This window comes from Spermophilus citellus, assembly GCF_964194105.1.
Source record: "Spermophilus citellus genome assembly, chromosome: 17".
Lineage (NCBI taxonomy): Eukaryota > Metazoa > Chordata > Mammalia > Rodentia > Sciuridae > Spermophilus > Spermophilus citellus.
In genome coordinates, this window is record NC_138199.1 from 9,138,426 (window position 1) to 9,153,936 (window position 15,511).

At 48.4% G+C, this 15,511-nt stretch overlaps 1 protein-coding gene across 7 annotated transcripts in view; it reads right to left on the reverse strand.

Annotated features, from left to right (window-relative positions):
* Window positions 1-455: 455 nt before the first annotated feature.
* The window catches only part of ARHGAP44 (Rho GTPase activating protein 44), a 169,898-nt gene continuing 154,842 nt past the window's right edge, over window positions 456-15,511 (reverse strand). For 3 of the 7 annotated variants that reach the window (XM_081270536.1, XM_081270535.1, XM_081270533.1), the window contains 4 exons: window positions 11,972-12,129; window positions 7,881-8,258; window positions 5,013-5,064; window positions 2,113-2,198 (listed from right to left, as the gene is read on the reverse strand). In XM_081270536.1, coding sequence (XP_081126662.1) covers window positions 5,057-5,064; window positions 7,881-8,258; window positions 11,972-12,129 — 544 coding nt within the window. In that variant the 3' untranslated portion in view covers window positions 2,113-2,198; window positions 5,013-5,056. Of the gene's footprint in view, window positions 2,199-4,036; window positions 4,359-5,012; window positions 5,065-7,880; window positions 8,259-11,971; window positions 12,130-15,511 lie in introns of those variants that run through there. The other 4 variants (XM_081270539.1, XM_081270538.1, XM_081270537.1 and 1 more) reach the window with 2 other exon arrangements.

Genomic DNA, 15,511 nt, shown 5'->3' on the forward strand with positions numbered 1-15,511 from the left:
GCTCGCATGGCAGGAGAACCTTTCCACCCCCAGGGAAGCCACCTCTCTGCCGAGTCTTGACCAGAGCCCAGCCATACAAGCTCCTAGCAGTGGCTTCAAACATTTATCGAGCACCTGACCATGGAAGGTGAACAGGAAGGGATCCAAATCTTATTGTTCTGGCTAAAAGTAGAGATGATCAATTTGTTTTCTCTTGCTCATGATGAGAATTACTCTTTGCCCTTAAAATGTTCAAAATATCACATTGGGTTGGCTTCCTTGGCCTCCTTGGGGGATTTCAAAACACAAATTAGCACTTGAAACTCAAAATCCTCTCCCTACCCAGGAGAATATGGGAAGAACTTTAAAACAGGAGAGAGAGCGAGCGAGCAAGCAAGGACTTGGCCTTCCCTGGTGGTGACCTTCAGACTTCCTCCCCCACAGCTTTGTTATTAAAACAAGAACATACGCCAAGCTCAGGGATAATAAATCTATTTTAATAACATTACTTTTGACAACAATTTGTACATGTATTTAAAGAGAACTTTCAACTCCCGGGCTCCATTACAAACTGGGGGTTGAACTGCCCTTGCCAGGAAGTGAGCAAAGCTGTAACATCAAAAGTCCGCAAATCCCACTCTCAGAGAAGGGTGACTTTACACTGTTGGGAAAAATAACTAAGCATTTAAATTTTTTCATTGTACACCTGTACATCAGTTTTGATTGAATGGCTCAAATTAAACAAATATAGATTTCATATATACAAATATTATATCGTGTATAGGTATATTATATCTATTTTAAAAGGATAAAATTTGAAACTTCGACTGCATGCATGGCCCAGATCTGTTTCTCTCTCTCAATCCCAAAGTGCAAACAGGCTTCCTAGTGCCTCCCGACCCTCCTCCCCAGAACTGGATGGGACTTCATGAGAAGGGATGCGCAGGGGATGCTGGTGAGCAAAGCAGGCCCACCACCGTGTGGACCAGCGTCTCCACAGGCTGGTTTTACTCTCCTCGACCTGCTCTGGGTAACAGGATTATTGCTATTCAGCTGTAACCTCCAGATTTAGAGACCAGCTCCAGGACCCCACATTCTAGTGAGCTGGATGCCTAGAGGGGCCAAATAAACGACTGACAGACTTAATGGGTTTCAGGGGGATGGGGAGCTACCACGGACTCTCCACACATGGCAAGATCCTCTTTTAAATTCAGAAGTATAAAATGATAGGAGTTGGGCTGGGGATGTGGCTCAAGCGGTAGCGCGTTCACCTGGCATGCGTGCGACCCAGGTTCGATCCTCAGCACCACATACCAACAAAGATGTTGTGTTCGCCGAAAACTAAAAAATAAATATTAAAAATTCTCTCTCTCTCCTCTCTCACTCTCTTAAAAAAAAATAAAATAAAATGATAGGAGTAAAGAACTTTCAGTCATGAGGGGGGACAGAAATTTAGGTAGCAAATGTTATAAGCCATTATTTTGGAGCCCTCTGATGAAGGGTAGCCTAAAGGTGTTTCACGGGCCGGCCCTTCCCTGGGCATCAAGCAAAGGTCAGTGACCAGGACTTCAGGAATTCCAGCCCTAGTCCAGGTCTGAGTGAAAAGTCCCCCTCCCGTCCTGCTTCTCTTCTGGCCAATACACTGATATTCCAGGACCTGACATTGCCTGTCCCAGTCCACAGTCAAGGCAGTGGCCCTCGTGTGTAACCAGGTAACAACCCTCTCTCACACCCTCCACCCCAAAGGGCAATTCTGACAAGCAGGCCCTTGGGTGGAGAGGTGGGTACTACTTGTCATGGAGGCTGAAAATGGATCAAGATAGGCACAAAGTCAAAAGGCAAAGGTCAAACAAATGGCCGAAGTCACCACCCATAAGGAACAAACAAAATCTGCACCACCGACATTCCCCACATGGACCAGAGATTGCAGTTTTCTGCCAAACTCCAACCTCCACGTTGGAGGTGACAGGAAAGAGCCAACGGAGGATACTTGTTGAGCTCAGGGAGGCTGCTCCTGGCGGCGTGTCTCCGGGGCCCATGTTATGTTATGTACACGCGTGTTGGGGGCAGGGTGCTGTGTCAGAGGGCGGTGCTCTCAGATTCCTCCTCCGAGTCCCTCTTGTCTGTCACTGAGTGTCGCCTTGCGTGCTCCAGGGGGCTCAGGCGGAGTGTCGATCCCAGCTCTATGTGGATGGAGGGGATATCAAAGTGGACAAGATCTGCAAGTTGGCAGAGAGAAAGAGTTGAAAAGGAGCTTCTGGCTAACCAGAGGCTAACTGCAGACAAATAATGTCAGCATTGGGAAACAGGGTGGTTTGTTCCTTCTAGGGCCAGATCACTTGGAGGTTTGTTTAAGCATGTGACTGCATGAGTCAGCTGTGGCCAGGTCCCATCATTTCTACCTTGAGGGTGGTTAGGATCCAGGTTCTGCCACAGTGGTTCAGGAAGGATATTCCAGAATATTCCACTGATATTCGAGGACCTGACACTGCCTGTCCAGAACAGCTCAGCCTCACTACACTTGGATCCTGATAAGCAGGACACTCTTGGGCAGGTCTCAATAGGATCCTTTGGGGATGTAGCTCAGACTGCATTTAGTTCCCTCAAGTCTGCATGGACAGGGTGTGAGACAACGGGGGAGACCTGGGTCAGCAATCTCACTCTTGAGAAACAGCTGCTTTGGGGTGGCTCATGGAGGCAAAGCAGAGGGTCTCCCTCAGGACCTGGTAGCAGCTGGAGTAAATTCCTGGTTTATTCTAAGAAACTGCCCCCTTTGTGGTTACATCCTTATTAGGAGCATTGAAAGGTCATTCTTCCTGGACAGTGGAGCAGGAAGAGTATAAAAGAAGGAACAGGGCTCAGCATGTGGACAACTGTGTCGGCAAAACCAAGACAAGTCTTTGGAGCCTGCAGCTTGATACATGAAGCTCGCTGGACGAAGCTCGCTGGACACACCACGCTGGAAATGGCCCTGGGGCACCGAACCCCAGAAGGCTAAGCCTGTTGCCTCCCTGGGGCTGTGGGAGATGAATGGGGTGGGATGGGTCCTCTGGGTCCCTTATTCGTGGTCAGATTGTTTTCTTCGTTTCTGGCCTTCACTTAGCCTGGCTTCTCTACCCAGACTGGGAACTGGACTGCAAGTGACACAGAATATGAACCTTGCAAGGGATCAGTGGCGGGCCACACCTGGGAAGTGGAGTTTAATTTTTGTTTTGTTGTAAAACAGATGTTCAGACTGAGGACTACCATGCTGAGAGTACAGACAGACACTTGGACACTGTCCTAAAAGACATTATACAGACATGGTGGCTCTGGGACAAAGCTCCCCTCCTACCCCGTCCCCCAGATAGTCCTCAAAATGTCATCCCAGCCTGTCATCCATTTGCTGCCTGATGGAGCAGAGATCTGGGGGTTTGCAGCTCTGCTCAGCCAGTGCCACTCATCCTCCTGAAGCAGATGGCTCGTGGGCCTTGCAGGGCATCGGTGGCCATCTCTCCTCTGAAGGTGGGAGGTTATGCCAGCCTGGAACTACCTGCTGGGTGGGGCTCCCTCTCAGGAAGAACATAGGCTCCCCTGCTCAACAGGAGACAACGTCTTACCTTTCCTAAGTCTCGGCAGTCAAATGGAAGTAGGGGAGGAGGGGAATGCGGGCATGACATGAGACTGCCTGACCCAGCGCAGGTGCTTATGACCCCCACTGTTCCCTTAAAGGATCCCCACCCTACGGGAGAGAGGTCACTCAGCTAGGGGACGGGGTTTAGGGGGAGAAGCCCTCATTAGGATTCTGAGGGAAATCATGGCTGTGATTTATTTCATCAACACTCTAGAAACGTCTGTTAGGACACACCTGTCTGTGAGCACCAGATCCCTTGTAGCCAGGATGCAGGACCGTGTGCTGAGGAAACCCAGACTTACTCTGGACTTACTCAGTGTCTTACTAAGGCAAAACCACCTCATTCTTGTGGCTTTTTTCACATTCTAGGTTTTAGCTTTGGACATCTATTCTTTTTATTTCCTGTTTTTTTTTGTTTTTGCAGTACTGGGGATGTGACCCAAGTGGCCTTGGGAAGGCTAGGCAAGCACTCTACCACTAAGCCACATTCCTCCACAACAGAAGGAGGAGAAGGAAACCAAGCAGATGCTGATCAAAATACTCCCAAATTGTTTTATTGAGTGGGACGGAAAGGATCTGGCTGACTATTATGGAGGTGAGTGGAATGAGCTCTAAGACTCTGGATTCTTCAGGATTTGCCAGCTCTCGGCCTGGAGGAAGACAGGCATGAGAGTTTGTGTCTGAGCTGGGCATAGACACAGTAACTCGGGAGGCTAAGGCAGGAGGACCACCAGTTCCAAGTCAGCCCAGGCAACAGAGCGACACCCTGTCTCAAAAAAAATAAATAAGAATGGTTGGGGATACAGCTCAGTTAAAAAAAAAAAAAATACCCGAGTTCAATCCTCAGTACCAGGGTGGTGGGAGCAGAATCTGACGGTGGACATCTGCTAGTACGAGCTCATGGCCACAGACCACGTGTTGGACCCTGTGCCAAGCCACACCAGGTAAGTCCTCCCATCTGGACACCTTCCTAAATGAAAGTGTGCAGAGCATGTTCCTAGGGTGCTGAGCACAACAGCCTCCAGCAAATCCACCCAGTGAAGAAGAGATCTGTTACCCCTGCAAATTCTAAACCTGAGGGGGAGAGGAGGGCAGCTGCAAGGAGGTGATACAGTGAGACAGAAGACAGGGAAAGAAGAGCTAAACCCATTTGTTGAGTGTTTCCCTCGGCTCCTATGAAAAGAAAGAAAAAAAAAAAAAAAAGGCCAATGATCTCAAAAAGCCAAATAAGCTCCTGGGTCAGTTCATCTTTGCTGAGGTTGCGGGAGGCTGGTAAGAGTGCAGCGGCCATGCGGTCAGTCGGTCTGAGTTGCATGCAGAGAGGAGGGACAGCTCTTGGGGGGCGCTGGCGGCAGGGGGCAGGGGCAGCCGGCCTGGCTGGCTTGGAGGGTGGAGGGAGGTGAGGCCGGAGCCAGCTTACCCTGAAAATCCCCCTCACACGTATCCAACACTGCGTCACCCATGTCACACAGCTGCAAGAACACAATGATAGGATTCGGAGAGAGGAATAAACACGATGAAACATGAATGTAACAAAAACACTGTGCAGAGTGTCACAGTCCCACGTGGGCCACACCAAAACATTGCAGGTTCTACGCTGGCTCAGAGACCCGTACATACCAGACAGTCATGGTCTGCTCTCAAGAGAACATTAAAACAAAATGGAATGCAGGACCAGGGGTGTCATTGATTCTGACGATCAGATCTTAAGCCTGTGTGATGGGAAGTGAACCACTCCACATCTCAAGCCACAAGGACACTGTCCCTCCTTGCCTGTGCACACTTTTGCCCCCAAATTGCTCCTCTCATTCCGCTCTCATCTGCCTCCCTGAGTGACATCCTCTCCTCATCCTGTGGCTTACAGTATGGGACACCCTTGTGCTCTGGCCTTGGGGTGGCTGGAGAGTCAGCAGACTTGGTGTGCTGGAGGAGCAGTCCCTGAGGGCTGCCGCATGTGACTGGGAACTCCTGGGGCAAGTGTTGTCCCCCCAGGCCAGTGGCTGTCCTCTACATCATGGCTCACTCAGAAACATACACCACCCCAAGAACACCAGGAGGGCATGGTAGTCACTGTCATTTCACAGGGAGGAACCTCCTTATTTAAAAATAAGCCTCAGGGTGGAGGACAGCAGCTGTACATTCAACATTAATCACATCCAAAACAGAGAAGCTACGTCCCCGGATGGCTCTTCCCCATAACGTTGAAATTTCCTGACCCAGGCAGAGACTCGCGGGTTTGCCTAGTGTTTTCACTGGCAGCAAGGAGCTGCACCTCACAGGCATGTGCCTCCGTCTAAGCTAGGGCAGAGAATGGTGCTCTCTAGGGGGATGCTGGGGGAAGGCGGTATCCATGAGAGACGTGGTGCACCCTAGACCCAGCACAGCATTTTCTTTCAAGTATGCCATGTGTATGGGTCTGTGGGCTTTTTGTTGTTTCCGTGCTATGTACCGAGCCCAGAGACTTTTGCATGCATTCTACCACTGAGCCACACCCTCAGCCCCTGGATACGTGATTTTATATGTGGCGTTGGCATGTGTGATGCATGCATATACATGTAGTGTGCACGGGTATATGTAGTATGTGCATATGATGTTTGCATAAGAGTGATATATGTATGGTACATATAGACTTGGTATGTATGTGCACATGTGATGTGTGTATGTGTGAATTTATAGTGTATATATCTGTGGTATATGTATGTATATGTGTATGTGTATATATACATATATATGTACATGTGTATGTATACATATGTATGCATGTATATATGTATGAGTGTAGGCATGTGGTGATGTACGCATGTGTAGTATATGTGTGGCATGTGTGTGATATGTGTGATAAGCATATGTATGGTGTGTGTATGTATGTGGTATGTGCATTTGTTGTGTATATGTGGTGTGTGTGGTGTGTATGTATGTGTGGTGTATGGGTATATATGTAGTATATGGATGACATGTGTGCACATGTGGTATATGTGTGATGTTATAGGATATGTATATGCATATGGCTTATGTGTGTGTGGTGTGCATGTGTGTGTGGTATGTTTTTACACGTGTGTGGTGCGTATGCATATGCACATGGCTTATGTATGTGTAGTGTATGTGTGGGTGGTGTACATGTTCGTGTGGTTTGTTTGTACACATGTGTGGTATGTGTATCTGTCATGTGTCTGTATGTATATGTTATATGTGACATGCATACATGTGTGAGGCATCTATGCATATGCATGTGGCATGCGTATGTGTGGTCCATGCATAGGTATGGTATAAGTGTGATATGTATGTGTGTGGTGCACATATGTGGGGGTGGTCTGTATGCATATGTGGTACATGTACCTATGGCACCTGAAAGCATGGAGTGCATGCGTTTATTCCACCCCAGCCATGTCACCTTCTGCCATTTGTGACGACACTCCACAGATATGGGCAGGCTCTTCCCTGAGATGAATGGGCTGACTTTATTCCAAGATGCAGCCCAACAGTTGACCTGTCTTCCTGAATAAGGAAAATGCTCAGATGACTTTTTGTGGAAGCCACCACAAAATCTGACCCTGACTTTATAATCTTATGTGGCCCAAGTGTCTGGGGAAACACTTAAAAAAATGTCCTGTTTCTTCCACAATGAAAGATTTTATGGTGTGTTGTGTGTGTGTGTGTGTGTGTGTATTTTCACATATTTTTTTCCCCTGGGGAAGACAGCTCCATGGTTGTTTTCAAATTCAAAGTAAATCTAAATAGCTGTGGGTTTATACAATTAGCTGCTGGAGGAATTGCAGCAGGCAGGGGGGTGGGGAGAAAGGCAGACACAGGCCTTCTCTGAAAATGACCCTTCTCTAAATATATACTGAGAAACACATTTTTCTCACAAGGCTTATTTTGCTACTAGGGACAAATATCTCTGGTTCTCAGCCTGTCTTCTCCCTAATCACTTGGACCTGTTCAACTCCGTGGATTCTGTCCAAGGGAAACTCAACGCCTCACCTGTGTTTTGATGCCAGCTGTTCTGTGATCATAACCAGTTTCCAGCTTCTCCTGGGTCCCCCCTCCAAAGGACTTAGGCTCAACTCCCCCAAAATAAGAGCAGAAACAGAAGCCCCCTGCAGAACAACTTGAATCCAGGGTCCCCTAGGTGGGCTTCTAAGATCCTCTTTCCACAGCCCATGGCACGAGCACAGCCATCTCACAGTAAATGGGAACTTGTTACCTGAAAGTGACGCTACCATCCCTCCCCCCGGCACAGTTTGCTAAGGTTCACAGGAATATTCGAAAGGGCCTGTGGCCTGGTTACCTGTAGACATGCTTTCCCCAGGGGACATGCCATCCAGCATGGGGTGCTCCGTGGACTGTGGGCTCGAGGCAGAGAGGCTGACCGTGGGAGGCTGAGGAGGTGGCAGAGTGGGTCTCTGTCGGGGCTTAGGGGTGGGTCGCGATTTGGCTAAAGTGCTTGTAAAGACAGAAGGAGAGGCCAGGGGAGGAGCTGCAGCCGGGGAGAGCTGGCCTGAGGCCAAGGAGTACCCCAGTGGGTAGCTAAGTCCGTAGGGCGACGGGGTGCTTGGTGGAGTAGGAGACAGGCTGACGGGGGACGGCTGGCCAGCGGACTGGTCAGTCACAGACCCTGGCTGGCCAAAGGGGACCTTAGGTGGAATTGGTGCCAGCTTCTTTGAAACTGAAAGAAAAAAAAAACAACAAAATGCAAAGCTATTAAATGAAGCCCATCAGTGTGACTCATCAGCACAGGCTTCATGGTTGAGTGGTCACCTCCTGTCACCCCACTTCCCTGCCCTAGGCCTCCAGCCACACCGAGAGCAGCCAATACAATTTTTAAAAATGAACTAGGAACTGCAAGTTTTCCTGTCTTTCCATCTGTTAACTAATTTTTCCTTCTCTTTCCTGGATCTCTGCCACCATCTACATGCACACCCTGCCAAACTGCAGAACAAATCTCCCATCCACGGGCGGTGGGCTGATTTCCCAGTGGGAAGAGGTGTCACTGAGACACTCAGTCTGTGAGACCAGATCCAATGAGAATGATCTGAGTTCAAGTTGTCACAGTGGAACCCTGACTTGGGGCAAGTCCTCAGGATGGGAAACTGACCAGGCTAAACCTGTGCAGTGGTGTTTGTCTCCCAACAGTGATGTGTGAACAAATCTCCTGGTCACAGAACCTCCGGCCTCCACCACTTTATGTTCCCCACCTGGATTCTGTGCTTGGATCATGGCTCTTTTTCTTTCTTTGCAGTGCTAGAGATGAAATCTAGGGACTTAAACACACTGGCAAGTGTCCTGCCCCTCAGCTACATCCCCAGTCCTTTTCTTATTTTTTTTTTAATTGACATATGTTGTTTGTCCTTATTTGTGGGATACAGTATTGTAATTCAATACATACACCACAGTGCATAATAATCAAATCAGAGTAATTAGCATTTCCATCTCCTCATATATTATCATTTCCATGTGTTGGGAACTTTCCAACTCTTCTCCTCTGGTTATTTTGAAATGTATAATTAATTGCTACAGACTATAGTTACCCTACTGTGCCACCCCCTACAAATGAGTTTTGGTACCCATTATCCACCTTCACTCTGTTCTCCTCCTCCTCCCACATGGGGCCTCCCCACCTTTTTCTTTTGAGAATTGTACCCTTGGGGTATGAGCACGGGCAGATGGACCGAAATGTTCTTTTCTTTTCTGTGGTTCTGTGAATTGAACACAGGGCCTCATGCATGCCCTACCACTGAGCTACATCCCCAACCTGACTGTACCTCTGAAAGCACATTGTGGCGCAGATCTCCTTTGCACCTGCCTTCTTTTTCCTCTCTATCTAGTTAATCCCCCTACAGGATGATAAATACATAATACCTTGAGTGGAAAGTGAATGGGTAAAGACAAAAAGCCAGACATTCAGGAGATCTGACTGATGGGCAAATGTCCTGAGACAATGTTGGGTCATTCATCTCTCAGAATTAAGTGAGGGCTGCATCCACATGCAGCCAAATTCGAGAAGAAGCCATCTTTTAAATCCTCAGGGAAGCATTAAGGCCTCCTCCTGCATTCCTGCTTCACCGCCCCCCACATACACACCAAGACACTCCCCACCCCTCCATGGAACAAAACCTACCAGGAATTTCTGAAGTTTTACCCTGGCTCATCCAGCATGACAAAAGACCATACTCCTTAGAGTCCACCAACTTGGGGGTCAAATTTCTATCCTGCTGGTTACCCACTGTATACCCAGTATAATTTATTTAAACTTTTAAAAAGCAATGACAATAAACAAACAAAAAACTCCCGCTTCTATACAATAGGGAGAATAATATTTTCTCCGTGGCACTGTAATAATTAAGCGGGATTGCATATGAAAAGCACCATATAATCACCACTTGCAATGAAACGACTTAATTTTGCAGTTTCACTTTCTACCTGTACTGCCTAAGTTCAGGGTAAGTTTGCCAGCAGCCACGACTATAGCTACTGTAGCTCATGACAGTGCGTGGTCAGGCATGGGCCCTGTAGGAATGATTCCACTGGACTGGACATGAAGTATGGGAGACCCTGGATATAGGAGCATGAGCATGCCTCCTCCCAGATGAGCTGCAAGAGAGAGGACGCAGTACATCATCATGTCTGTGATGAGACCACTTATGGGTAGTGACAGGACTAGGACATGATACTCCACTGGATGCATGTGGTCAAAAGACAGAGGGGTCAAAAAAAAAAAAAAAAAGCAAAAGTTAAGTATCACAGATGGGCAATGATGGGGAATGGAGAACATCATCCTTTCAAATAACAACTCTGAGTTACTCACTCACTTGAGAAAGGGACCTGGGTCATTCTAGGCAGTATTCCCTGCATGGGTCGAATGTGCTGCAAAAACCTCAAAGGGTCAGCTGGCCACTGGGATTAGGAAGCTGACCAGCTGCAACCAGGAGCCCTGACACTTCCAATGAATGAAACAATGGCTTAGCCATCATCCTCGGCTTGAAGGGTTGGGGGAGGATCTGTAAACAGAGATGTGCTGAAGAACTCATGTCCGTACTATAAGGAAAATCTACTGGTGTTGGAGAAAAGCCCTGGAAGGCTAACATCCTACTGCCCCCACTTTGGTCCACTCATCATTCAACCATCAAGATGATGGATAGAGTGTCCCATGTGTCCCCACAGTGCCTGGATGTCCCCCAGCTGGCAACACCACCTTTGCATTATCACTGAACCTCTCTGGAAAGCAGACTCCTGCACATAGTAGGGTTCAATAAATATTTGTAGGATGAGAAAGGAATGAACAGGAAATGAAGAACATTGAAGTGCTGGGGTGAAGGCAGACTGGGAGAATGGAACTTCCATGGTAGCCTGGTGCCAGGAAGTCTGGAAAGGGATGGATTGTAGATAAATGTGGGTGAGATGAGCCTGGTCTGTATAACCAATCTGGAGCCGTAGCCATCCTCAGGGCATGAAAGGCCTGAACTCAGAACAAATTAAATAATATAACTGGGGACTGAATTAGAAAAGGATATATGCCATGCTTCCCTAATGATGTCAAGATGGATTCTACTGTCATACGTAACTAAAAGGCATCAATAACAAATTTAAAAAGGATATATGATTTCAGACACGTGAAAGGCTTTGCCAAGGGGTGGTAGAGGTGGAGACAAACCCAAAATGTTCAGAAAAGTGCACTTATAGCCCAGCTCCCCATTTAAGAAATGTTGCCATAGAGTACAATGTTAGCTTTTAGGAGTGATTCTCAGAAGGAAGAATAACTGGGCCTTTTATCACAGGTTCCAGTGGCGGAATTCTGGCGGGCAGTGATGGGTCAGCATAGTAACAAAACAGAGGTACAGGAGGTCTGGCCTGGTGGAGGTATGATCCTGACACCCTTTATCCCTTTACAGGAAGGATTCGGGGAGGGGTGCAGCCATCCAGGGCTGGTGTGGGGGAACAGCTTTTACTGCACTACAGGTAGGGCCTGGCAGGTCTGGGGAAGACACACGCCAACTCAGACAATGATTTCTGCACTGGTGGCATCCTGTGCTGTAGAGGAAATGCTGCGCCATGTATGTCCCTCGCTTTTCAAATGAGCTTGCTGAGGATGATGGCGAAATGGTCCCATTTAGGTTTGGTTGATTTCTTGTTTTGCTGCTGTTGTTGCAACACTAGAGGTGGAACCCAGGGCCTTGCACATTCCAGGTGAGTGCTCCACCCCTGAGCTCCACCCTCAGCCCAGGGGTTGGCTCACCTCTCTAAGCTCTAACACTCAGACTCAGAACTGTTCACTAAGTCACTCAGTTTCTAGACACCCAGGCTAAGGATGGAAATGACCCTTTAGGAGTGACAAGCGCCATCACTGGCCTGAGGCTGCCCAGAAAGGAAGTGGTGACATACCTTTTCGGAGGGTGTGGGGACTCTGGTCTGCAGGTGGCTGGCTGGGGCTGGCACCCGGTTGAGTCCCCGGTTGTGTCCCTGGACAGGTTGTCCCCTGGCTGGAGCCTGGACTTCCTTTCTGCCCAGACCCTGGAGATAATTCCTTGCTTTTAGCAGTGCTGAAACACAAACACACAGGGTAGAGAGCTCCCGAGTTCAGTCGACTTTAGTACCAGCCTTGCCAAATGCAATCCTAGTGTTCTTCTGGGTCTCATTCCACTGTGTCCCAGCTCTAATCTTCTTGGTCCCTTCTTAAAAACCTTCAAAGACACCCTATATGGTGACGGTCCTTTCTTGGAGCTCTCATGGCCTGAGTTCCACCCCCAGTGCCAACATCCTCTGCCCTCAAGGAGGCCATGAGCAATGAAAGGGCAGGGCCTCTGTGTGTCCCCACTCTAATCTGTCATCAACATGGGCATTCTAGGACATTCTGAATCTGGAACACCAAAATGTTCTTTTCTCTTTGATTGACATGGCATACCAGAGCCAAGAGGATTCCATAGGGTGAGTGTGCCAGCAAGGACTGATGACTTGGCCTCAGGCTGTCCTGTGCAGGGCCAGAGCTCTCCCGTGAGGGCCTCCATCACTTCCCCAGGCAGGGGAGGAATTCTGTGAACCATCCTCAAACTCAGTGGCAGATGCCAGCAGTTGGCAGGGTCAATGCTGACCCAGGCCGTGGTCCCACATGTGGGCCATTTCAAGTCCTGGTCCTCCAGGCTTAGAGGAAGGTGAGTCAATGGCGGAGAGGGACCCTGCCCTCTAGAGTCCCTTAGACTGACAAAGGGACACCAAGGTCACCAGGTCCCTAGGAGGATTCCTCCTCACAGCTAGGCTCTTCATCAGACCCTGGCCTGAGGATCAAGTATATGTTAGGAGACAACCTACTCTACTGCATAAGAAAATCCATGGCAGATCCTCATTCCCTGCTAGCCTCCAGTGTGCCATCTGTGGGAGATCTCACTATACTCCCTATGTTCCCTTACAAGGTCTCACTCCTTTTCACCAAAATACTCCAGGTAGCACCTAGTGAATCAGGAGAGGTGCTGCTCTGGAGCTGGGAGATATTTGACATCCTCCCTCGATTGTGATGCTCTTAAAGAGTATAGTGTGGAGGGTCTTCCCAGACCTAAACCTATAGAAATGGCTGTTTCTTCCCCCACAAAAGCAGCCACAGCCTATTTCATTCCTAAACTCATTCAGAGACTCCAAATATACATTTGGAGCAAACACCAATAAGAATATTCTACTCATGCCCACTGAGGAAGACTGGAAGCAGGGACCTGGGCCAGAACAGGAAGTCATTAAGTAGTTTTCTTCATGGGAAGGAAGAAAGGAAAGGCCCACTCAGGGTGGAGACGCTTTCTCCCCCTTGTAGGATGAGTTTTCCCATGACACCTGAGTAATTCTCCAAGAGGAGACTATCAACTTAAATCCAAAGGAACCCAAAGAGCAAAAGTTCCTTTCTCTATCTCATCAATGAAAAGAAAAAAACAAAACAAAAAACTGTTTTGTCACTCAGACTGGACAGAAACTCATCTTTGATTCTTCTTTAGTCTCAAGGTCACCTGGCACGTGGGCATTAATCCAAACGACTACCTCCCCTTCCATCCATCTCTGTCAACCATCAAGAGGAAGTTAAAACAATCAACCAAACCAAAGAAAACCACCAAACAGTCCAACCAAAAGACTCCTGGGTGGGGGTAGGAGGGTCCAGACGCTCCTCCTGGGTCTAGATAAGACATCTATCAAGAAATCATCCACCTCGTCTTTCTGTTCCCTCCCACCTGGTCCATTTTCCCCAGCACAGAAACAGGTATTTACCTACTTAGCCTGGCTCCTCTCTCCCCAGCATAGGTGCAGCTGACCCCCATGGGAGAGGTGGGGTGGAGGGTGGCTATTGGGAGCACTAGATGAAGGAGGCTTGGGAAAGGCACATCGGAGGACAGGTTAGATCCGGGGACACATGACTGGATGCCAAGGGGCAGGAAGCAGAGTTTGAGGTCAGCATGAATGCCAAGCAGAGGAGCAGGACACAGGAAGAGCCTGGCTGGACAGAACGGCCAGCCTAGAATGGAGGGAGCTGAAGGCAGGGCTGGGCCAGGAGGGGAGAGGGAGGGCCTGCCATCCTCAGGGGAAGGGGGAAATGTCACAGGAATCCAATATCTGCAGGAACCACCATCTGTGCTGCAGATGTCCAGAAAACAGAAAACAAAACAATGGAATACCCATTTCTACTGGGCAGAATCTACAGACGGAGAGAAAAAGAGGGTGCCATAGGAAAATAAGAACAAAGCACACAGAACCAGCCACCTAGGAACAGTAACGTACAGAGCAACGGAGCTGACCTCTGAAATAAACTTGAACCAGCGGGTGACATTCCCTACTCATGAGTGATTCTGCAAGGCCACCCATCCATAACATTCCTGGAATGCATTCAGAGCCTGGGGGGAATCCATCTTCAAGGGCATTTTTAAAGAAATATCATTTATATGCCAAACATCATATGGCACTGAGTCTCCTTTATAAAATGGGAAATCAGGATGACAGGGGACAGTGTGCCAAGAGGGGATCATCTGAGCTAATCTCCTATCTACTTGCCTCTCTCTCCTGGTCAGCAGCCTGTCTGTCTCTGCTTCTCCACCAAATTCCCTGTGCCCTTTTCTGTACCTCTCCTATAGATCTGAAGCCCAGCAAGAGTTCCACAGCGGGACCCAGCATCTGGAGTTGCAGCGTCAGCAACAACCCCCGCACTCTGCGTCAGGCCCCACCCCACCCCCCGCCAAACACTGATCATCCCGTTCCCTTTATTTCCTCATTTCACAGTAAAAATACCTTCTACTTATTAAAGAATAAAAAATGATTTGCAATCCCCTCATTAGGGGGTTGAAATGGGAGTGTGTGAGTGTGTATTTCAAAAACACTGAATCAAAAGGTTTGGTTCCCAAGAACCAAAAATCCATACCTCCTCCCCAGTGGCCATGGGGACACGCCACACTTCCCTAACAGAAGTCACAATGGCATCTGATTGTAAGTACCTTTTCTAGTTCTCTAAATTGTTGTTAGATAACAGAACCGGACAGCAGTTGTTTCAAGATGTAGTTCTCGCTTCCAGAGTCCCCCCTCGGACAAGACCCAAAGGATGGGTCTCCTTCCCCTGTGTTCCTGCGTGTGCATAACCCAGGCTGGGGTTACCTGTCTGAGCCCATTTCTGGAATGTGACCCCTTAAGGGCAGTGATTATATCTTATTATTCTGGACACAGAAACTTCTGCTCATGTTCACGGAACTACTGATGGATGAACTTGAATTCTCTCTCCTTCTCCCTTCTCCTTAAAGAATGGAAATTCAACCATGCAGCATCCTGCAGAGGTACCAGGCCCAGCATGACTATGTCACCACCATTCCTTGCCTTACTTGGATCCACTTTTAGCAGCAAAAACAGCCACTACACACCTAAAGGTAGAGGAGAGGGAGGGGTAAAGGATGAAATTCTAAATCGTAA